The following is a 25,292-nucleotide window of genomic DNA, read 5'->3' as shown; positions in this document are numbered from 1 at the left end:
TAGATTAATGCACAAATTATTCACAGCAAAGGATTTATAATCCTTTCAAGCCCAATCCTGGGGCGTACTCATTGCCATTGTTTACATGGTTAAGAAAAGAGCCCCTGGTGGCATGTCAATAGACTTGGACTTCAGCCTCAGCCCCTCCCTCGGGCACATCAGTGTCCCTCACTGAGCTCCCCCTGGCCAACTGTAAAATGAGCAGGTTGAATTAGATCGCTACTTTCCAAATGATGAATTGCAAAATCTGAAGGACCACCCTATGGGATGTGAAGAAGGAAAACAACATTCTTCTGATCTCTCACTTTAAATCTAGCATCTGATTGCTTTCATCTCTTTTACATACTTGGCCGCCAAGCAAAATTTCCTTTGATTAAAGAACTCTTTGCCTTTATGGGAGTTTAAAATCCACTGGATGATCTAACTAAGGTCTATACAACCTTGAAGTTTTAATGATCCCATGATTCCACTTTATGTAAGAAGACCCACATACTTGCTTTCAAGGTAGACAGAAGGGATGTGATCCAGCCAGGGCCACAGCATTTCTCTACAGCACCATCACTATGACAACCAGCCATCAGTCAGGATGCTTTATGGGTGCACTGGGCCCCAGCCATAACCCCTAGAACACTGGAACAGCAGCAGCCATAAATAAAACACAGAACTAGTGAGTGATACATCTCTTCCCATGGCTGCTAGAGTGTCAATAAGTTGAGAGAGTTTTGCAAAAGCCAATGTGAAATCACCAAGCTTCTGGTACCAAAAAGGTATACTTCATAGAATGTTTAGCTGGACAACACCCTAAAGAGCATGAAAATGATCTGGTGTCATGGAAATAACCCTCAAGCTAGAGTCAGAGGCCAGAATTTAAACCCCAACTCTGCCATTTGCTGACTCACAACTTTGGGCAAGCTACTTAACTCCCAATCTGTAAAATGGGGTAATATAACCCACCTTGCAGGACTTTAGGAGAATTAATTGAAATGAATTGTATGAAAGCATTTAGCTCAATGCTAACAATTTAAGGGCCCAAGGTGAGGAAGCGACTTGCCCAAGGTCACTTCCTCAAGGTCACACAACAATGCCGTTATTGTCATGTTGCCTACAACTCAGCATTGCCATGGTCTGCGAGGCTTCTGGTACCCAGGAAGCCAGCAGGGCCCCCTGAGCCTTCTGCCTCAGTTCCCAGCATTTCAGGGGTGCAGTCCTGGAGGGGGCACTGAGATACCACCCCAGAGCCTCACTCTCAGGAATTCAATATAGAAGGCACATTAAGACCTGTTTACATGGAAGTGCTGTTTGTAATTATTGTTCCTATGGGATATTCCCCCACTGCTTCCTCCAATCCTGCTTTAAAATGTTCAGCTAATAGAGTTTTCTTGGCTCCCCTGGGGAGATATTCACAGATGCTAATAGAGACATAATTCAAAAATTGCTTGAAATACATGCCCTCAATTTTCCCCAAGAACCACCTAAGTAAAGATCCCCAAACATGTAATGGACTCATTGGCCAGATGCGATTAAACATGCAAGGTATTAAATGTATGGGCTGCTGTTCAGCCAGGTCTGCATTAAGCTGCAGCAGTGATGGCTTTATCCTAAGATCCCACAGAAGCCAAGTGCAACAGGAAAGAAGCAGGCTGCTAGATGGGAGCCCTGGAGGACCCCTGCTCTCGAGTCTCCAGTCCTTTTCAGACAAGACATGGAGGCTTCAAAAAAAACCCCTCCAGGTCTGGAGAAGCAAAGAGTCAATGCTGAACAGCTCCAGGAATAACCACTTCCATCTCTCAGTGTGTAAAGAGAGAGAAAGACAAAGAGAAGGAAGGCAGAAAGCAGCTGGGTGGAACATTACAACATTGCAACATTCTGTTGCAACATTGTGTAAGCAATATTACCTCACAGAAAGAGAGATCCAGCTCCACATCCCAGCGCAGGCACTTACTCTCTGTGGGACCCTGGGAGAGTCACTTAAGCTTTCTGAGACTTAGCTTGAACAATGGCAAACTGGGGATACTAATATTACTTCCCACTATTGGTGGGAAGATAAAAGGAGATTAACAAATGTGAAAGTACTTAGCATATCCTTACATATAGTAGGAATTCATTAACTTACAGAGTAGGAGTTCATTAAACTTCTTTTATATAAGTCTTCTCTTCCCTAAAATCTGAATATGGAGAGTGTGGACATGCTTACATGTTAAAAAAAAGAAATAAATGTTGAGCAAATCCTAAATATACTAAAATTAGATTAAAAGAAGTAAACTAGGACCGATCAAAAGAAATTTGACTTACCAAAGCCAATAAACTTAATGAAACTTGGTATCTCAAGAGGAAATTAATATAAACTGAAAATAGCATAGGTTCAAGGTGACTTTAGAGAAGTTTCTGGAGACTAGATCCGTAATTGATTAATAACTAAAAATATAGAGAGAACTGCCCAAGGCTAGAAAAGTAGAAATCCAGTGCCCCATCCCCCCACCCCCTCTTTCCACTGCAGAAGGAATTAAAACCCAGAGAATGGAAATGCCCAGCCCAGCAGAGAACACTGAATCAGGGGTTGAGGGATGTCGTTCAGTGTTCTTTGCCCTGAAGAACCTCCCAGGGGTCAGGCCAGCCCTCCTACATGTTGTCCCTTAAAGATGGCGCCAGATTGACTCCCAGGCAGGGTGACCCAGAGCTCAGTTCGCCACGCCACCTCCTAACACAGGCATAGGCAGGAGCGGAAAGGAAAGGAACCACACCTCCTGCACACCTACTATGTGCTGTGTCCTGGGTATCCACCTCATCCTTGGGAAGACCCTGAGAAGCGAGCATCTTTAACACACACAAGGAAACGCCATTGGGCAGGCGACTTAACTGCAGGAGCAACATGTCTAGTGTGTGACAGGTATGGAATCAAGCCACACTCCCTGGGGGCAGCATCCAACTCTTTTCACGTCACCAACTTTACAGATGCAAACATCTGACCACAGAAGGCTCTCAGACCTGATTTGAATTGACGTGACTGAGCTTCAAATCAAACTATAAATACTGAGATTTTGCAATTACATAAAGCATTTGAAAGACCCATAAATTTTCCTGTCATCACATAACGAGAGCTGCCCTCACGGCTGCAGCAGGCATGCTGTGGCTTTTGCTTGGAGGAGGGATTAGCAAGCAGAAAGGGGGCTTAGAAAGGGCAGATGGCTGGGAGGAGAGAGGCAGCAAGAGGCAGGCTGGAGACAGTTCTGTCCTCATGGTTTTCACCCTCACCCCTGCAGCTCTTGGATGGTGCCTTTGCAGGAACCGTGGCTGGAAGCACCCCAGTCCACTCCTGCGGAGAACCTCAAGCTCTTGGGGCAAATCTAGCACAAATGAGAATCCCAGCCTGGCCCTTCCAGGAGGACAGACGCTCTTGCTCCCAGATGGGGAAAAGGCTGAAGTGCTCTCAGCCAGAGATCTCAATTTATCTTCAGGACAATTTTAATTGGAAACCTCGCCCCGTTGCTGCCCACTTTTTCAGAAATAATTAGAATGCTAATCTATAAGCAATATGTCTATTAAAAATAAATTAATAATATATAATACATTTTGGATTATAATTTTGAATTTTTTTTTCAAAATTTAAGACGGCCATCCCATCTTAAAGTAAAAATTCATATATTTTTAATAAGCCTGAGACATGTTTCCCAATGAACCACAGATGGCTCATTTTTATTATCCTATAAAGAGACATTATGGGTAAATGTTTTTTTAAGAAGGGCAGAACAGAACCTGAGAGCTGCTCTCTTTTGGAGGTCTCCAGGCACCTTCTGAGCATTAGGACTCCCTCCTGTCGTCATAGAGGCTGAGATGGGGAGATGTCCTCTATCACCCACTAAGACACAGGATCCCCAGACCTTCATCCCTGATCAGATAGAAGCAATGTGGCAACATCAAGAATAAACTTATGGTTACCGGGGGGTCAGGGGGGCAGGGATAAATTGGAAGATTGGGATTGACACATATACAGTACTATATATAAAATAGATAACTAATAAGGACCTACTGCATAGCACAGGGAACTCTACTCAGTACTCTGTAGTGGCCTATATGGGAAAAGAATCTAAAAAAGAGTGGATATATGTATTTGTACAACTGATTCACTTTGTTGTACAGCAGAAAGTAACACAACATTGTAAATCAAGTATACTCCAATAAAAATTTAAAAACAGACAAACATAGTTCAGATTCCAACTTTGTCACTTGATGACTAATAACCAAGCCCTAATAACCTAGAAAATGAGTATTTATAAAATAATCCTCATGAGGTTATTTAAGGAGCATATAGTGCAGGGTACGAAATGCACTGAACATAGTAACTTGCAGTGAGAGGCTCTCTTTAATGTTCTTTTCTCTTTTCTCAACATCCAGAATCATGAGGAACATATGAAGTTGTTACATATATGTGCCTATGCACATAACCTGGCATTGTAACTATAAGGAAAATAGGTATGTTCTGTCCATTTGACAAACATCCATAAACCCTTCCACAAAAAGCTGTTGAATTTAGAGAACAAATAGTTCTGAACTAACCTAAGAAGATGAAATGTGTAGAACACAGGGTGGTAACTAGCTGTTCTCCCAGCGCTGATCATTAGGTTATTGACTTACAAACCAAAGGTAAGTCAGCATTAATCAAACCCAGCCTCTGTAACAGCCCCTTGCTGGGGCCAAGGGTACAGAGAGAAACGTGACAGCTCTTTCCCAGCCTTCCGCACTGCACAGCACAGTTCCACCATCCATCCAATTGTTCAAGCCTGGAAAATCTTCCTTGTCACCCCCCATCCTTTTCCCTCACACTCCTGGCCACTACATCAGCAAGTCTGGTGGATTCTCTCTGCCAGAGAGATTCAACATCTCCTTCTCATGGGTCTCCACTCCCCAAGGATAACCGCTATCCTGACTTGTAAAAGCCTAGATTAGTTTTACTTGGCTTTGCACTCTATTCACCCATATTGTTAGATGCGGCTGTAGTTAATTTATTCATATCACTGTGTAGCAGCATTTCATTGCTTGACCATGCTAACAATTTGTTGTTTATTTTACTGTTGATGGATACTTGGGTGAGTTCCTGGTTTGGGGCAGTTTTTAAACACAATTTTTAAAGGTTACACTCCATTTACAGCTATTACAAAAAATTGACTATATTCCCCATGTTGTACAATACATCCTTGTAGCCTATCTTATACCCAATAGTGTATACCTCTCACTCCTTCACCCCTATATTGCCCCCTCCCCCCTCCTCACTGGTAACCACTAGTTTGTTCTTTATATCTGTGAGTCTACTTCTTCTTTGTTGTATTCACTAGTTCGTTGTCTTTTTAGATTCCACGTATATGTGATATCATAAAGCATTTGTCTTTTTCTGTCTGACTTATTTCACTTAGTATAATGCCCTCCGAGTCCATCCATGTTGATGCAAATGGCAAAATTTCATTCTGTTTCATGGCTGAGTAGTATTCCATTGTATGTGTGTGTGTGTGTATACATATATATATATCAACCACGTCTTCTTGGTCCATTCATCTGTGATGGACACTTAGGTTGCTTTCATATTTTGGCAAATGTAAATAATGCTGCTATGAACATTGGGGTACATGTATCTTTTCGAATTAGTATTTTTTTTTCAGATGTATACCCAGGAGCGGAATTGTTGAGTCATGGCAGTTCTACTTTTAGCTTTTTAAGAAAACTTCATACTGTTTTCCACAGTGGCTGCACCAATTTACATTCCCACCAGCAGTGTAGGAGGGATCCCTTTTCTCCACATCCTTGCCAACATTTATTATTTGTGTTCTTTTTGATGACAGCCATGCTGACAGGTGTGATGTGATATCTCATTGTGGTTTTGGTTTGCATTTCCCTGATGATTAGCAGTGTTGAGCATTTTTCATGTGCCTGTTGGTCATCTGCATTTCCTCTTTGGAAAAATGTTTATTCAGTTCTTCTGCCCATTTTTTAATCGAGTTGTTCATTTTTTTGTCGTCGAGTTGTATGAGCTGTTTATATATGTTGGATATTAATCTCTTATCAGTCATCTCATTTGCACATATTTTCTCCCATTCAGTAGGTTATATTTTCATTTCACCAGTGGTTTCCTTTGCTGTGCAAAAACTTTTAAGCTTAATTAGGTCAGTTTGGGGCAATTATAAACTTGATACCTCTGCTTCCCATTGCTTTAAAGATAAAATCCTGAAGTTGGCTGATTTGACCAATTGCCATCTTATCTGATACGTCCTCCTTCCATCATTCCATCATTCTGCTCCACCACTTGGCCTCCACTTAGTTCCTCAAAAGGCCAAGCTCGTTCTCATCTCATAATCCTTGCACATGCTATTCCCTCTCCCTGAAACTCTTTACCACTCTTTCTCATCTTTACTTTCAGCTTATATGTCTGCAGACTCTCCTTCCCCCAAACTTAAACTAGGTTCCTTCTGGTTTTTCTGACTCATGCTGCCACCACTCTTTTCCTTCACAGCACTTAAGACAACTCATAATTGCGTAATTATGCAATTCATTTGAGTGATTATTTGTTTAACATCTCAGTCCTGATGAACAGAGCACTTGTCTGACTTATTTGTGACCATGTTGCTTGTGCCTAGAACAGTACTTGGCACAGAACAGAAGCGCAATACATATTTGGTAAATGAGTGACTGAACTTGCCATATCGTCAGGGAGCCCATGATCAAGAGAGACAGAAAAGCCTTTCTGTATTTACCATGCCATGTGATGGATGCTGCAGGAGAGGGATCTCAACTGATGCTGTCTGGGGAAGACAGAAAAACTTCCATTTCAGAGGAAGTAGCCCTTGAGGTGACATTTTATAGAGAGCTGCACAACGCCAGCAAGCACCATTCACACTGTAGTCTAAATAGTGTCCTGTGGAGGTGTGCAGTGCAATGGGATAGATTTGAAGGAGACCCAGGAAATAAGCCGGCAGAGAGAGAAGGAAATCAGGCACCAGATGGGGGCAGGAGCACATGCAAAGGTATGAAAATGTCACCCAGGAAGTTGTGTTGGGGGAACAGCAAGTACCTCTAGAGAGTGAGTAGATGTGTAGCGCGGTGACAGTAGGAGAGAAGCAACAGATAAAACCTGAAAGCTAAGCAGGGAGCAGATCATAAAGGACCTTGACCACCTCATTAAAGAGCATGGCCTTTGTCCTGCGGGCAGTGGGGAGCCATTAAAGGTTTTAAAGTTGGGGACATATTCAGATGTATTTCCTTTGAACACCTTGTCTTCTCCTTCCCCAGAGCCTCTACACAAGAGATTCCTGAAAAGCTCCACCCCATCTTCCCCCCACCACTTAGAATCTCACACACACACACACACACACACACACACACACACACACAAATACACCTTCTTTCCTATCTAGTGAGCTCCCATGGCTTTAGATTTCATGCCCACCATCACTCCCTCAGGGAAATCTTCCCTGACTGCCTACACTACACCACAGCCCCCTGCCACTCCCTCCCATAGCATTGAATAGCTCCACCTTACAGAACTTCTCAATTATAATTTTGTATTTGTGTCTGTGATTCCGAGGTTAAGTCTCCCATGCTCCAACCCATAACCTCACTGGGAACAAGAACCACATCTGCCTTTGCTCACCATTGTAATCACATTGCCTGTCAAAGTGCCTGGCATGTACTAGATACTCCATAGTTATGTGCTCTATGAATGACTGTTTAACAAAGATCCTTCTGCCTATTCATGCAGAGAATCCATTGGTATGGTTGAGCCTACAGGCTGAAGGCTGGAGCTTTGCCGTAGTCCTTAGGGGAGATACTGAGTATGTGAAATTGAGTCCCAGGGATGTTCATGCCCAATGCCCCAGCTAGGAAATGTCAAAGTAGGCATTTTTAACCCATGTCTATCTAACTGCAGAACCAAACTCCATTGACTATATTTTCTAATTTTCTGTATTCTTGATGCTCTGGCATTTGGGGCCTTCATCCTGGAGAGACTGCCCCCCTACAGAGCTAGTTAATTCCTAGGGATAACAAATGACTACTCTGCAAGTGTGCCTTTGTAGGCAAGCCAGCCAATCCAGAGCCCAGACCTCAACGGTCTCCTTTATCTAAGTCTCACACACCAAGCCAATATTCTGTCTGCCCTAAATCACCCCAGGGCCAGGTACCAGACAACTAGGGACCACCCCTGTAGCCCAGAGGCTGCCACATTATTCACACTTTCCAATCCTAAGCTTACTCAGCATACCTATCCTGCCTTGCCGATTCCTTCCCACAAAACCCCCAGCAAAGGGTCTGGGCCATGCTCTCCCCTCTAATCCATCTCTGCCTCCTGACTGACCCTGGTGCTTCCCTGTGTGGCCCTGCACTGGCATACTGTGCCTCCCATTTCTAGGGATCTGTGAGTATAAACTTCTTCCTTCATGACAGTCACTTTCATGTCTGTGTGTCTTAAGGTACCTGATTAAAACAAATCCTGGGTATGAATTTTACCACAAAAACCCTTTAATGCATTTAATGCAGGTGTCCCAGTGTCCTGACTCCTTGAGGATGCAACTGTGCAGTGAACACTCTAGTCTTCATTGCTCTCAACATGGCTTCTCAGAAGGCACTCATGAATGTTTGAAGATAATAAGCAGGAAGCTCTCAGGAGCCCTCTCTCCGGAGCATCTGCTTTAGGCCCAGGCGTGGAGCTTCTCTAGTGGCCTCGGGACCGACCAGTTTTACAAATTATCAACATCTCCCCATTAGCTGTTGCAATATTAAATTGTGTGACTGGAAATGAATGAATAATCCCACGGGCAAGTGAGGGAGACCAAGCAGCAGGGATTTAATAACAAGTCCTGCCCTCTCTCCAAGCTGAAGGTCTCCCTAATTAAATATTAAAAATCTATCCGCACAGCTACAGCAAAAAATTGCTTTTTCAGCAGCGTCGCTTTCAGAAACTTCCTCAGAAGACCAAAAAGCTGTGGGAATATCCTCTTGGGGACCCAGATGTGGAAGCAAGGGAGCCGCCACGTGACAAACACTCCTGGGCACCAGGCACAGGTCGTGCACATACCTTGTCACATTTAGTCCCCATGAGGACCATGAGACCTGGGTTAGATCACATCCAAGTGACAAAGTTGGGATTTTAACCCAGTTTGATGTGGTTATAAAGCTCATGCAATATAACACAGCAGTTAAGAACATGGGTCTTGGCATCAAGCAGACCTGGATTTGAGTCTCAGGTCTGTCATTTACTAACTGTGCGGCCTTGGGCAGATTACCTTACATCTCTGAGTCTCAGGTTCTTTGTCTTTAACAGGGTAGCAGTGTGGAGCTCACAGGGTTTGGGAAGGGTTGCATGAGGTAATATACATGAAGCTCTAGATGCTGGCCTGGTGCCTAGGAAATGCTTCTGAAATATCAGCTACTATTCTGACCAATGGAAGACCCTCCCCCCTCATTCCCACCCCCTGATATCTGAGAAATGCCTCCTCTAGACTAGAGGGAACCCTGTCCAAACCGCTGCTTCTAGCCGGGCTGTGTCTCTTTTCTTCATAGGTCAGGGAAGAGTTATCAGGAGCTGTTTATCACCTGCTGAACCTGTACTCCATGCCAGTTGTATCTTTGTTCATCAACTTATTGAAATCTCACAAGAGCCCTAAAAAGTAGAGATGGTTTCTACTATTTCCCAGTGTTAAAACTGAGATTGATGAATCTAACATGTTGCCAAGGCTACACAAAGATTCCCCAAGCCAGAGGTGCCCCATCCTCATCTGCCCACCCCCAGTACCAGGGCTTCCGAGGTGTTCCACATTTGCTCTTTAAGTCGACTTAAAAATAACCTTCATGGATTTCTCCTTTTTAGAAATTTGTACTTAATCATTGCAGAAAGTTTTAAAAATACACATATAACAGCCATCCAAACCCCAACCTTCACAGATAACCACTGCTAAAATTTTTATATATGATATCCTAGAGATAGGTAGATAGATAGATAGACAGAAATTTCCTATTTTATAAAGCCTGCTTTTTTCCACTTCTAGGAATATTTCTGAGAAATGATATGAAATATGTACAGGGTTACCCACATCCTTAATCCTGGTCCCATTGCTTCCTAGCTTCCTAGACTTTGCTTCAATAATTATTACATCTCTTTTGCATATTTAATCTCTCCCTTTTAATTACAACTACTAGGACCTGTTTCCCCCTTCAGGATCATGGGCCAACTAAAATAAGAATAAAGAAGGAAGTTACTGATTAGCTAGAAAAAAATCTTAACAGTCCTAGGAGATTTTCTTCAGCTTTAGTTCTCTTGATGACATGGAGTCAGGTCTCCAGCCAAGCCTGACTCAGCCTATGGCATTCTAAATAGGAATAACCATGCCCCTTGGCATTCCAGCTGAAACTTCAAATATCTCAAATTGTAGGTATTATTATTAACTGACAGGGAGGAAAAGACTTTCCTCCCTTACCCTCACTTGCAGAGAGCTGGGACCAAGTCTAAGGTCTCAGTCCTGTTTGCTTAACAGAGGCTCTCTATTGCAATGAGCCAGCAAGGACAGGAAAGATGCAAAGCCATCAGGCAGAGACCTGCACTGCAAAGCCATTCTCCATGAAGTCCCAGCAAGTGGGAAGGGGCCAAGGATGCATCAGTTCTCTTATGATTAACATCAGCCTTCATTGGGTGATTAATATTCTAACTCATAACTCTCCACTGGCTTCTCAAAAAAAAAAAAAAAACCCTCTGTACTGTACTTGCTTTGCTGTTTGCCACTCCTAAAACTGTTCACATGGGCCCCAAGCCTGGCACAATATGGTCCATGCCCGCCTCACACTCCTCTGCCCCTTATTCACCACGTCCCAGCCTCCAGACGTACTGGGAGGCTTCCTGTCATCTCCTAGATGCAGATGTCACCTCCTAGAGCAGGCCTCTCTTCTTCCCACCGCAGAGTCCTTGGAGAGGCTGTTCCTTCCCTCTGCCCTCACTCTCCACCTGGCCATCCCCTTCCCGTCCTTCTGGACTGCTACAGAGAAGCCCTGCAGTTATGGCTAGGTCTTTCTGTTTAAGTTCCTATGACATCCCCTACCTTTCCTTCATAGCACTTTGCTCAGCTGTAATTCAGAGATCATTTGCTTAATCTCTACCTCCACCCCAGGACACACATCACCCCTGTTCCCATTGGATTGGCCAACACCAGTCACATGATCATACCTAACTTCAAAGGAGCAGGAAGTGCATCCAAAGGAGCAGGAAGTGCTTGGAAGGAGAACCAAAAATAGTTTGTGATGAGCACCAGTGATCATCACAATATAATGTTTTGTTTGAAAAAACTTTGATTCCACAAAAACAACATCACAACAAACACAACTAGACCCATTGCACTAGAAAACACCGATTGCACTGGGCCAGACTTGACTAGGACCAGCTTCACAATGAAATAAATGGCATCTACTTACATTATCCTACTCAAAATGTAATGTTTTTAACCAAAACATTAAAATTATAATAGAAATCCACACATATAGCTTAAAAAAAAATTTCAAACAGTAACAAAGCTGTAAAGTGAAAAGGAAAGTGTGCCTTCTCCTGCAGTGTCCCCACCCCGTAATCCAGTAGAATTGATCGCTATAGACAGAATTTATCAGGCCTCGAGATGAAGGCAGGGGGCCTGGGAAGGCTTCACAGAGAAGGCACGTGCAGAAGCTGTTTGGGTTTCTTATATTTGAGACTTAATTTTCAAAGACTTCTATGATCCAACTTAAGCTTTACTGTAAGCCACTTTGAGACTTACCTCTAATGATGAGAAATACTGTTTCTCTCAGAAGGGCTGGGAATTCCAAGCCACAGCTCCAATCTGGGAAGTTTCATCAAAGCATCACTCCAAGCTTAGCAGTTGCCACCCACCACTCCTCAGATTAAATAGCTTCAGAGCCCTGTGACCCACTAATGCATTCACAAACTAACTCAGCTAATTAACCCTGGCTCGTTCATCCTCTTAATCTACAAAAGCCTTCCAGCTGGCCAACCCTGGCTAATGGAGTGTTATGTGGGCTCTTTATAGGTTGCATCCCTCTCATAGCCAAGCAAAGACACCTATTAGAAAGCTGAGGCCCCTGCACTAAAGTGAGGAGGGGACTTCACTGAGTGCCTTCTACAAGTCAGGCACTTTCCGTGCAGTGGTTCCTCTGATCCCAACAGCCTGGGAGATGGGTGCTACTGTGCCCATTTTACTGTGAGTCTCAGAATACAGAACTTGCTCAGGCTCGTCCACTATTAAGCTGCAGGGCTGGGATTCAGACCTGACTATTTTGGCTGCAAAGCCTACCATTATTCCCCACTTACTGATGCCTAATTGGGTTGCCGCCTTCCCCGACCACCCTGTATAAAATAGTGCCTCCCGTGACCCGTTTCTCTAGTCCTGTAACCCTGCTTTATCGTCATTCACAGGACACATCACCACCTCTGTTCACTTCTGTATCCCCAGTGCCTGGAAGAGTGGCTGGCATCTAGGAGGCACTCAGTAATTATTTGTTGAAGGAGTAAATAGTGCTGTGAAAAAAATACTGGATTGCCAGAAGGACTGACCTGAGTTTAATTCTGCTTTGCCAGGAATCCAGTGTGTGACCTTGGACAAGTCCGGTTCCCTCTCTGGGCCCCGGGAGCCATATCTGTGAAGTTAGAGGGCAGGATCAATGTACCTCTCCGTAACTCATATGCTCTGTGACTTCTACAACTTGTCACCCAGAGTGGAGGCTACCCTCATACTCAGAAACAGGAAACAAAATTAGAAATGCTAAATGGATGGCAGAGTTTGAGGCAGGGGAATTTATGGGGAGAAAAACCCTGAAGCCACTTGGTGTCTTCCCTCCTGCCACAGACTGGGCTCTGTAAATCCTCAAGTGCAGAAAGTGTGAGAAGCTTGGGTAGAGGAATGTAGCCCCTGATTTGCTGAGACAGAGGAACAAACACAAAGATACAGGAGTGGGCCCAAGGGAGACCCATAGGGTGGTCCTTTATGCCAGTAAGTATCTGACTGTCAATCAGATGATGAGATTAGTCTTTGCACTTCTACTCACCATCTTGATAACCTCAGGGATGTCGCATAAGATCTCTGATTCCATTTCTCTTAATAAAAGGGAATAATAATACTTTCTCTTTTTTCTCTGAACCTCAGTTTTCTCCTCTGTAAAATGAAAATAATATAATGCGTATCTCACAGGAGCTAAGCGATGTGAAGAGTGCTCTGTAAAATAGAAGGCTGAAATGTACTGAAACAGAACCTGTATGTCAACCCCATTCTTGATGCATGTGATGTTAGCAGCACAGAAGCATCATCTAAGGACACAGCCTGAATCTGTACAAAGGTCCTCTCTAAACACAGGGCACCCTTTTTTTCTCCATGTCGCTTGGAACCCAAAAAATGAAATTCAGTCACGTTTCTAGAATATCACAAAACACACAGAAGTCACTTGGAAAAACATGGTATGGGGTAGGAGAGAGGGGCTGTTAAACAGGACCAAAGACTCAGGCAGTTAATGTAAATGAATGATGATAGATAACAACTCTCCCTTGGTCTTAGTGTTGGAGAGGCAATAGGGAGTAGTAGGGTCTGCGGTTTACTAGAGTACAATTGCTCTGTCTAGAGCGAGCAGCTTCTCCTCCGCTCCAGCCAGTTGTGCTATGTGATAATGCAGGCCTGCATAGCTGTAACTTCAGATTTCTAGAGAGAAGCCAAAATCCATATTTTATGTGAAATAAATGTTGGCAAAATTCACATTTAAAAGGAGTGAGATAACAACTGTACCCTGTGGACTGCCAGATTGTGATTTCTGAACTAAACTGTCAAATGATGGAATTAGCCACTAAATTAGCCAACTGCTTTCCAGATAGTCTCTTGGCTGCTGTCTTGGGACTCTTAATGTAATTCCCATTCAGCTCCTAATAGCTCTACACACTTTTAGCAAATAATGAACACTTAACTATTCACCTACTATGTGCAAAGCAGATACTAGACATCATATAGTGGGATACTAAAAATAAAACAAAAATAAGGACAAGACACAGTCTCCCTACCCCCACTCCACCTCACCCTACTCCTGTAAATGTAAACTGCAACACCCAAAGGTAGATTCTGATACCTACTGGGTGATTGTTCAGACATAAGAAGTGCTTCAGGAGTTTGGACAGACCGAGAGCTTTCCATGTGGTGGTTTCTGAGAGCTGCCCGGAGGAGATGGCTCTTAGGTTTCAAGGGTGCCTGGGATTGGGATCAGCTGATCACATGCTTTGGCAGAGATAGGGGTCCACATACCAGTAGAATCTGCAGCTATTGCAAAAGATCCATGCCATGTAGTTGTGGGGAATTGTTCTGGAAAGGTAAACTGGGCCCCCAGGATAGACTTCAATGCCAGCTGGGGAATCTGAGCTTTATCCTAAAGATTCAGCAGAGAGGTGGTGGGTTGTAGTGGGGTGAATTTGATGGAGAGGGACCCCCTTATCCTGCTTTCTCGAGGATGAGAAGTCTGGGTGCAGGCTCCAGGGGCCCCTCCAGTTTCGACTTTTCACCTCTTGTATTTTATTTCAGTCCACACAGAATAGACAAGCAGGACAGAGCTTCCCCAGACAGTCTCATGCAGGCTGTGCTTAAGTGGGGCTGTGCAGGGGGTAGGGGTGGGGCTGGGGGGTGGAGGAGGCCTTTGTGGTAATGACCTGGATCCTGAAACAATTCAGAGAGGCAGCAGGGCTTTTTAACAGGCAGTCTTTCCATTTTTTTAACGATGGTTTCATTTTACATTTTTATTAGCCCTGCACTGGTTGTTCTCGGGCTCTCTGATGGGATGTGAGATGTACGGACATTTATAGAAATCAAAACATTAATAAATCACGAAGTTCATAACGTCTGATTTGCTTCTAAATGAGACAGAACTATTATCACCATAAAGTTGCACATAAAATAGGCCCAATTGTGATGTATTGGACAGTCTAATCAAAGGCATTTGAGTGAATAACCTTTCCACCAAAGAAGGAAACAATCAAAGCTGAATAACTTCATTAATAATTCAAGGTGTGTCTGCCAAGGCTTCATTTATTAAGTGCACGGTTAACAGGCTTCCGAGCTGAGTCCTGGAGATGACACCTTGCCACCTTCTCCCTGCCTCTGGGCAGGCAGGCAGACATTCTCAGACAACCTGGCTGCAGTCCTTGCATTTGGCAGCTCCTGTTCCAGTTGAGGGTAACATCCAGTGCCCTTCTCCAGCTAAGAAATGGACCACAGCAATGCACACCGTGACTGTCTGGCTTATTAAGGGCAGAGGACATGGAGCCATGTAATAACTCTAAGGGAGGAGAGGCAGGAAATTTTCTCAGTGACCGGCAGTTATTATGTCTATTTGCTAACACTGCAGGCCCTGCGTTTCTGGTGTCCACCACCCACAGAAACTCCGCCCTGTTCCCTGGCAGTCTGCAGACCGAGATGCTTAACAGCTCTTTCATCCAGAGTCTTGTGTTTGCTTATGCCCATTGCAGTTAATATAGGATGATAATATTCGCTTTAGCTAGTTAATGTCCAACCTGAACTGGCAACTGGGTGCCTGTCTGACAGAGTAAATCACAGAACAAGAAAATCTTCCTATATCGAAGAGAAGCACACGTAATTAACTAGATCCATCAGAAAAGTTGTAATCATGACCTAGAAAGTGTCTAACAGACATGATTATTGGATTCTGCTGTTGAGAAGGACCCTTAAAATCACAATCTTAATACACTAGAAGGTGGGAATAACATTTTTGTGCACCTCCTGTATTCAGAGAGCACTTTATATATCTTATCTCTTTAGATTCACAGCTACAAGATGGGTCTGATTATAACTCAGATTAGTCTAATGACCACATACCTCCTAGGGACAGTGAGATGATTAGATCAATTCTAAAACTATTAGCATGCTCTCTGAGCTCACCAAGACAGGCACTTAATATGAGGATACATTAATACTGAATTCCAGAAAAAGCTCACTTGGCCAGTCTCCATTATTTCCCTGCTTGTGATTATTCTGTATGGCATACAGGAGTTTATTTTTCCACTAACAAAGAAAGGGTTTATTTGGTTGGGTTACAGGGGCTAAACCTACTCTGTGAAATTGAGTATTTCACGAGTATTGAACTGGTTTTCAGATCTTTAGTACATGAATTTGGGATAGTTGAGCATAAGACAGCTCTTCTAAAATAGTAGTTATAATGTGATGGAGTCAGGTCATACTGGCGAATCATGGGTTTTACTTCCCAAATCCATGTTCAGTGACTTCATGTTGATAGTCTGAACTAGGCTATGATGGGAATATTTGCACCAAGGATATTGGAAAATTGCGTCAAGCAGGCTTCTCCCCCAAGAGCCAGTTGTTAAACACTTACCAGCGCATCAAAGCAAGCCCTCTGCTTGGAAACCATCACTCAGGAAGTTGTCAAGTTATCTGGATGGCAGTGAACTACTCTTCAAAAAGCAGACTGAAAGACTGACACCTTAGCCTGACCTTGATCCAATGAGTTTCCATGAATGAGAAAATTCTATGCCAACCTGAGATAAGTCTTACTCACATGGCAATTTTACTTTTCCTCTGAGTAATTCCTTCAGCCTCTCTCTGTACCTTCAATTTTCCATCTTAATACTAAAAGCATCTAGACACTATTTTTTCCTCCTCCTCATTTGCAATAAATCATTTTAGCCTCCCAGTCAAGAGAAGTAACAAAATCCCACCCATGTAATCCTCTGATTTCCTGCAGAAATATTCTAGAACCACTCATCCTGCGTAGTATGCCCTCTGTTCCCAAAGCAGGGCAGCCACTGCTCATTAACTGACTGTCCCCATGTGCTGGAACTTCAGAGCAATGTCCAGCTGAGACCAAAGGAGACATGGTGGGAGGTTTCCCCACTGCTTCCTGAAAACTAGCTGGTGGCAGGATATAACTAATTCCCCCCTAGAGCTGTAGAAACTGCTGGAGCTACCTAAATAAATCATCAAAAGTTTCATCCTGGGACACTTTTTCCAGACAAAGAGGTCCACTTACAACATTATCTAGAGATTTTCGCTTGTGGTTTAGACACTGCAGTGAACCTGACATTTATTTCTACTCTGCAGCCTGGTCGGGGGCTTAGCTGGACAGAAGTGTTTGCTTTAGAGATGAGGGGACACAAGAGTCCCTAATATATGTAGCCTTGCTCCTTGTCCTGAAACACCTTTTAGGGCTCCTTCTTCCTGCCAACCCTGGGACGTAGGTGACTTACTTCTTTCCCAGGTGTTTCTTTGTTTTTTCATTCTTGGTGAAAACTGTGTGAATGTTACACTGCCACACAATCAAAAGAATGGTGACTTACGTCACAATCTGTGTAGTGATTTTGTGGACTTTTAATAATTGCATTACATTCCTGACAATTTCTACCACTACCACCACCCCCAAGAAGTGCAAGGTGCATCTGACATGCCCCTTCCACACACCTCACCCAGTGTGCTGATCTGAAGGCCACCCTCAAAATCACCCCCATTTGAGGAGGAAGGTCAGAGAACTGAAATACTTTCTCTCTCTCTGTCTCTCTCTCTATCTCTCTCTCTCTATATATATATGTATATATATACATACACACACATATATATACATATATATATTTCAAGTAAGTATATATATATATGTTTCAAGACATTTCATCTGGAAAACCTCCCATCTGATGGAAGTAGCAGTACTCAAATATTATTTTTGGTAGGACTCTTTTTTTTTCAGAACATTTTCAGGACTAAGGGGTAAATGAATGAGAAACATAAATTCAGTTTTGTTTAAAAGGGTCAGGAGGGTTTCAAGATTAAGAGAACCAATGCTTGGAGCAAAACATGATTTGAGTTTTATTGAACCAAGGAGACTGAAAAAAATGTCTGGAACTCTCAGAAAAATCTTTATCAAGGCTCAGCACTCCTGGGACTCATCGTTAAGTTTATAAAATTCAGAGCTGATGAGTTGTGTGCTGTGTGTGTCTGCTTGAGCTTATGACTCACCTCTAAGCCTTGGCTGTAAGAATCTCAGCCTCCAGGATTATACTTAAGGGTCCAAATGTAGTTTATTTCCCCCTCTGCTCCACACAGACACCAACAAGGATCTTCACCCCTGATTACCTTGGGGTAATTTTTCAATCAAAAGATGGGAAAGGGGCTTCCCTGGTGGTGCAGTGGTTGAGAATCTGCCTGCCAATGCAGGGGACACGGGTTCGAGCCCTGGTCTGGGAAGATCCCACACGCCGCAGAGCAACTAGGCCCGTGAGCCACAACTACTGAGCCTGCGCATCTGGAGCCTGTGCTCCGCAACGAGAGGCCGCGATAGTGAGAGGCCTGCGCACTGTGATGAAGAGTGGCCCCCGCTCGCCGCAACTAGAGAAAGCCCTCGCACAGAAACGAAGACCCAACACAGCCAAAAATAAATAAATTAAAAAAAAAAAAAAAAGATGGTGTTAAAGTTGCCCAGAATAAACCAACAAACTATGTATAGGGGAGAGTAAAAAATTACATTTTCAAATGCCAGCATGCTATCACTAATATAGTCTCCCAATGTAACCAACATAGTTTAGGCAACATTAAAAATGAATCTCTGGAAACATGAAAAATATGATAAAAGAGATAGCACAGCATTCAATTTCATGCACACTGTCACATAAATTATTTGCAGCTCGAGTATGTTATGCTCTTTTAAATTTCCCTCTGGGTACAGTTTTAATGGCATCCCACAAGTTTCAATATGTCATATTTTCATTGTCATTTACTTCAAAATACTTTCTGATTTCCAGGAGATTTCTTCTTTGATACATAGGACACTTAGGAATTAGAACCATGTTGCTTGATTTCCAGACATTTGGAGATTTCCTTGTTTTCTTTTTACTCTTGATTTCTTGTTTAATTTCCCTTTGGACAGAAAACATTCTGAATAATTTCAGTTCTTTGAACTTTTTTGAGATTGGCTTTAGGAGCCAGGAAACGATCAATTTTGGTAAGTGTTCAATGTGCACTTGGAAAGGGTGTGTATTCTATGATTGTTGGGTAAAGAGATCTACATGTGTCAGTGAGGCCAAGTTTGTTCATTGCATTGCTCATATCTTCTATACCCTTATTGATCTTTTGTTTTATCAGTTTCTGAGAGAGGTGTTTTAAAATCTCCAATTCTGATTATGAATTTGCTATTTCTCCTTTTGGGTCTGTCAGCCTTTGCTTTATATGTATTTTGAAGTTATATTCTTATTGCATACTAATTTAGAATTTTGTTATGTCTTCCTAGTGAATGGCCCCTTTCATTATGAAAACTTCCTCTTTCTCTCCAGCAAAGCTTCTTGCCTTAAAGTTTATTTTAGCTGATGTTAAAATAGCCATGACAGGATTTCTTGATTCATATTTGCATGCTGTATCCTTTTACATTCTTTTACTTTTGCCTTTGCTGTGTCTTTATGCTTGCAAGCAGCATTTAGTTAAGGTTTGGTTATAACTTGAAGATTACTCTCTTGTATGGAAGATTTTCTATTTGCTTTTGTATTTCAGCAGTTTTACTGTGATGTTCCTAGGTGTGGTTTTTCTTTGTGATTATCTGCTTGAGGTTTGTAGTGCTTCTTGAATCTGTGGCTTGATTTATTATATCCATTTTTAAAATTCTCATTTATTTATCTCTTCAAATATTGCTTCAGCATCATTCTTTATCTCCTTCCTTTTTGGAACTCCAATTATACCTAAGTTAGAATTTTTCATCATGTCTTATGCTCTTATCTGTACTTCCCATTTTTTTTCTCTCTTGTGCATCAGTAAGTATATTTTTCTCTCGACCTATCTACCAAATCATTAATTTTCTCTTCATCTGTGCATAACCTACTGATAAATTGGTCTATTTAGTTGTTAATTTTGGATAATACACTTTTCAATTCTAGAATTTTAAACTTACTTACTTGTATATATTCTGGTCCTCTGGTAGAATTCTCCACCTTTTTATCTATTTTCTTGAGCATATTTCATTATTATTTTAAAGCCCATGCTTGATTGGTCCAATATCTAAATCCCATAAATCTATTACTGCATTGCTATATTCTATCTTTTTCTTTTGGTCCTGTCTCTTAATATGCCTGGCAAGTTTTCAATGAAAAACGGACATTAGAATAAAAAATCTGTAAACTACCTAGCTCAGCCTTCAACTTCTAGGAGGTAACAGAGTAGGGGCAGATAAACTTAATCCAAACAGGGACTGAGCTATTTTGAGGCTGGATTTCAATCTTTGTAAGGCCTGATCTATTTCTAACTTGTTCTTGCTCCTAGAATGTAATCCTTTAGGGGTCAAACTGAAAGCCTGGGTGTTTACCAGGAACCGTCCTCCTAGGAAGACCCAGAACTCCAGCACTTAACTCCCAACACTGTGAGCCTGCCAAAAGCTCTGTTTGGCTCTACCACATTTCGGCCATGGCTTTTGCTCAGTCTCTCTTGACCTGTGTCACTTAGGAATTAGCAAAAGCCTTGAGGGAATAAGCAGCTAGAGCTACCAGGCTCATTTCTCTGTGGCCCCTCCAGTCTGGGCCCCTCAAGTCCTGAATGTCTTTGTGGCACTGATCCAGTTTTTGTCTTCCCAGATTCCTGAGAGTTCTGCTCACATTCTTTGCTTAGCAGACCATTTTTGCTCAGTTTCTCAATCTCATTACCCATGCCACTTTATATACACTTGAGTTAAAAAGCAACATTGATTGTCAGACTCACTTTAATGAGTTTTTCTTCCCTCCAGAATCATGGCTTCTAAAGTTCAGGCTATCTTGGTAGCTCTCCAAACAGATGTGATTTTTCTAGCTTTTCTCAGTGAGAGGTCAGCTCTGCTACAAGAAAGCTTACAATATCAGGGCCTTTCTGGCTTCTGTGCCTTTTCATATGCTGTTCCTTTGTCCCTCTTCCTTCAAGACTCAAGTAAATTATCACCTCCCCTTGAAATCTTCCCTGCGGCCCCTTCTGGTCCCCCTCCATCCAAGTGGCATTAGTTAAGAGCTTCCTCCTCTTGGCTCCCAGTGTCTTAGCCATATCCACACTGCTTGGAATGATTTGCCAATGAAGAATTCCAGACCAGCAATTCACAATATTCTACAAACAGGAATATTATATTTGGCCCATGCTGTATGTATAAATGTTAAATTCCTTGATAACAGCTAGGAATCAGGACACAAATCATCTTTTAATAGTAGCATCTCTTGAAAGATCTGAAGATCTGGACTCACCAGGCTTAAATTCTACATGACAACAACTGGCTGCATAACAGCTATTTCCCTTTCATGGGGCAATGGCTCTCCAGCTCTCAGTCCCCACCACTCTCTATGGTTGTACATACATCATCCAAGTCATCTAAATTACCTACCAACTAATATTGGCATTTGAGTTTGTAATTCTTGGTCTATGTGTGTGCCCTACCCATCAGTCTAAGAACTCCATATGAACACATATTATATCTTTTCATCTCTCTCCCAATACCTGTCACATTCCTGGCATGCCAGAGAAGGTCAGTCCATAGTTTTAGACATATCTCTGCAAGAATGCTACCCTAGCATTTTTAGAGCAGTAAGACTATTCTGTAGGATACTATAATGGTGGATACATGGCATTATACATTTGTCAAAACCTATAGAAGTATACCACACCAAGAGTGAATTCAAATGTAAACTATGGGCTTTAATTAAAAATAATATATCAATCCTGGTTTTTCAATTGTAACAAATATACCACACCAATGCAAGATGTTAAAACAGGGGACACTGTGAGGGTGGGGTACATAAGAACTCTCTATTTTCTGTGCAATTTTTCTATAAACTTAAAACCATTCTAAAAATAATCTCTACTAGAAAAACAAATACATACAAATGCTACCTATCAGAGTGATAAAAGGGAGCAACTAAATCCAGCAAAATAAGTTTCTCCCATGGGATTCAGGTCAGGAGACAAGAGCAGAAATACTTACCAAAGGACACCCACCTATACCACCACTTTTAGGGGCAGCAGGAAAATAAGCCTTTCCTGCCTGGGTTTGTGGGTAAGGGGTGACTAAGACACACTTAAAGTCGTGGCTGGTCTGCCTTATGCACTCTTGGTCAGGGATACTGGAAAGACAGGAGGAAGTTCACATAATAGCCTACAGAGGAAACTAGGCTGACCCCCAAATCGGCCCAAAAAGGCCAGCAGGAGAGCAGCAAATAGAGCCTGTTTCCCACTCTCTGGGACCTGGATCCACCCTACTCCACCGTGTAATGGAGGATTTTCCAGGTCTGATGTTTTTTCTTCTGTTTTACATTCAGTGTAATAGGGGATTTTGCCTTCAACCACCCTGCCCGCTCATCCTAATGTGCTAATTCATTTTTTCAGTAGCCCTTTTTCCTCTTCTGCATCTGTGTTACTTATCAAGCTTGAGAAGGAAAGAGAGAAGCAAAGACTTGTAGATTGTAAGCTCCATGAGAGCAGGGAACAGAGTTGTTTCATTCACTGAGATACACATAGTAGGTACTTCACTGATAGTTGTTGAGTGAGTGAATAAAGAATCCTGCAAGAATGCAGCTTCAAATCACAAAGTGGCAGAGCGTGGCAATGGGGCCTCCGTTGTGGCGGGTTATCTTATAAGCCACTCTTCAAACATGCAGGTATTTCCAAGGCCCACCCACATCCGTTCATCCTCTGCCCCGTGCCATCCCATCTCTCTTCGGGCTGCATGGCTGCATGGCTGTGGGCACGCTCAAGGAGCTCCCTGCTGGGAGCCGTGGGCACTGCAAGGTGACCCCTTGCTCTTGCCTGTTCTGCCCATGGGAGAAGGTCAGTCCCAGCTCTGCTAACAAGAGACTTCTTCGCATATGTCAAGCTGGGTGGTGACCTGGACACCCTCAGAGCAGACTTTCCATGGAAAATAAAAGTGTGTTTTGCTTGTTTGATGAATGGTTTTGGTAAAATGTTTTCTTATTTTTTCCTAGACATCGCCTGGTGGTATTACCAGTATCAGAGAGGTAAAAAGAAGTTTAAACTAACTTGACTACTTTGGTCACATTACTTTCAGTGGGAGAGCTTCTTAATCAAGTATATATTTTGTAATTCGTCTTCTCACTGACCAACTTTCTGTGCCCCTTAACAGCAAACCCCACCTAAATAGAAACAGTTGGAAACATTCTTTTAGAGACAAGTTACAGGAAAAATTTTGGTCCCCTTAAGAAACTGATATGTTTTTCTCTCACAGACAATAAGATATATGTAAAATCTCAGAGCCAATTTGTGGCTCAAGTGTAGTAACTGCTTAGAACAAATGACCTGAATTTCTATGTTCTCTTTTTTCCCGTGGTCTCGACCTCCTAATCTAATCAATATTTTCTGAGGCAGTTTTTCCTATTATCTTCTCTCTTTTTATTTTATTATATGTATTTCATATAATCAGCTTCAAGTCCTTTGTGAAACAAAGCAGAATGTGTTTAAATAAACAAATAGTGAGGAAGAGAGAGGTGGTAGCCTGGGTGATGTGAGGTAGGAGAATGGTAGTGGGTGGAAGGGCAAGTAGGTATAGATCAGGAGCCAAAAACTCAGATGCCTGCAGGACCAAGCAGGGAACCCAAATGAAGTAAGTGAGCCAGGGGTGAAGAGAGGGCGCACTAGAGGCTTTCACTCCTCAGAGGGATCAGCCCCGCCCAGCTCTGATAAACTGTTACCTTGTGAGAAGTTGAGACCAAAGTTGTCAGAGAATCCCATTTTCCAAGAGAAATCAGAAATCCAAACTTGTGCGTGAATCTCTCAACTTTAAATGTTGGAAATTCCAAACAAAATTAAAACACATTTTATGGGCCAAACAAGACCTATCTTTGGACTGTGTTCATGCCAATGACCAACACATTTTGTAACCTCAAAACTAAATGGGTGGTTACACAATCCAATCCGGAGACCCCATGATGGAGAAAATATTTTCCAGTACAGGAAGAAGGAGATGGTCACAGCCATGGTCTTTGGTCATGTAATGGTTATGGACCTAACAGAGGAGACCCTCAGCAGAGAGAAGACCAAAGACTTGGGCCCTCCTATTGCTCATAGTCTAAGGGCCTCACTTGTACACGGGCACAGAGCTTGTCAAGAACAGAACTACTGCAAGGCTGGTTACAACCAATTTGCAGTTTTGTGCTCGAGGGAAGCAGAAGCCATTGTGGAGGCACATGGAAGCCAGATCTATAAAACAGGCCCTGTACTGGCTGGATTTGAGGTCCAGTTCTGTCACCAGCTGGCTATGTGACCTAGGACTCAGGCAAAGCCAGTTAGTGACAGAGTGTGGAAGACACCTCCCATGCTAGAAGTCCTCAACATGGGCTCCATGTGTTTGAAAGATACAGGAACTCATGGAAAGTATAGGCAAAGTGCCATGGTTAGGTGCATTTTCTTTTTCTAAGAGGGCCTATAGCTTTCATCCACACTCAGAAGAGTCTGTGACCCCCAAACATTAAGGTCCACATAATCTGAATCATCTCCTCCAAACTTTCCTTCAGTCTGGGAATTACCTGTGTAGCATCCTCTACAGTTGGTTATTCCATCTTGCTTTAACTGCCCCCAGTGACAGATTGTTCGTCACTTTTTAAGGTACTTATAGTTAGAAAACTCTTGATCTGTTAGGACCCCCATCTTCCTAATATTCTGATGGAGAGGGTAATGTTCCCCCACTTCCCGCCACACACAAAGTTTTAGTGGGACAACAGGCATGAAAACATTTTACAGAGTAAAATTAGTTTACAAACAAAAGGTATTCTGATTTATTCTTGTTAGGTAGTGATCACCATTGTATTAGATCTCTGGGTTAATTTTTATCTTTATCATCCAACTCAACCTGACTTAGTAACTGGCTCAACATTATTTTTAATAATAAAAATAATAATAACAAGCAACACTTGGCCTCTGAAACTCTTACCAAACCTCAGAAGAAACTGTCAAGGAGGCGCGCATCTGTTAATTCTGTTTCCTCTTCCTCCAACCAGAGAGCTGGGCCACCCCCCTTCCCTTAGTGGGACCGCCTGGATAGCACTCAGAGGCTCCCCGGGGGAAAGCAAGGATGTTAAAACCTCCACAGCCCCTTTCAGAGTTTCTTCAGAATATATTTACAGTGGCCAGAACCATGAAGCATACAGAGAAAGAGGAGGGAGAGCTGATGTGAGGGAAAAGAATGCTTAAATTATGCAGAAGCCATTGCAGAGGCACCCATAAGGTTGCTACGAGTGTAGGCAAATTAAATTAGTGTTTTCCATTCCCAAATCATGGCCATGA

The 25,292-nt window shown here is 42.7% G+C and overlaps 1 protein-coding gene across 3 annotated transcripts in view; it reads left to right on the top strand.

The window, feature by feature from the left end:
• Positions 1-25,292, top strand: part of KCNIP1 (potassium voltage-gated channel interacting protein 1) — a 222,035-nt gene that overhangs the window by 182,906 nt on the left and 13,837 nt on the right. For 2 of the 3 annotated variants that reach the window (XM_082456588.1, XM_082456586.1), the window contains exon 2: positions 22,979-23,011. The exons of the other annotated variant lie outside the window; for it this stretch is intronic. In XM_082456588.1, the coding sequence (XP_082312714.1) occupies positions 22,979-23,011 (33 nt within the window). The remainder of the gene's footprint in view (positions 1-22,978; positions 23,012-25,292) is intronic. 3 annotated transcript variants of the gene reach the window in all.

Source organism: Balaenoptera physalus (assembly GCF_965194825.1).
Source record: "Balaenoptera physalus genome assembly, chromosome: 3".
Classification (NCBI taxonomy): Eukaryota; Metazoa; Chordata; class Mammalia; order Artiodactyla; family Balaenopteridae; genus Balaenoptera; species Balaenoptera physalus.
The sequence above is the reverse complement of the archived record's forward strand: the minus strand, read 5'-3'. Positions and strand labels throughout refer to the sequence as shown.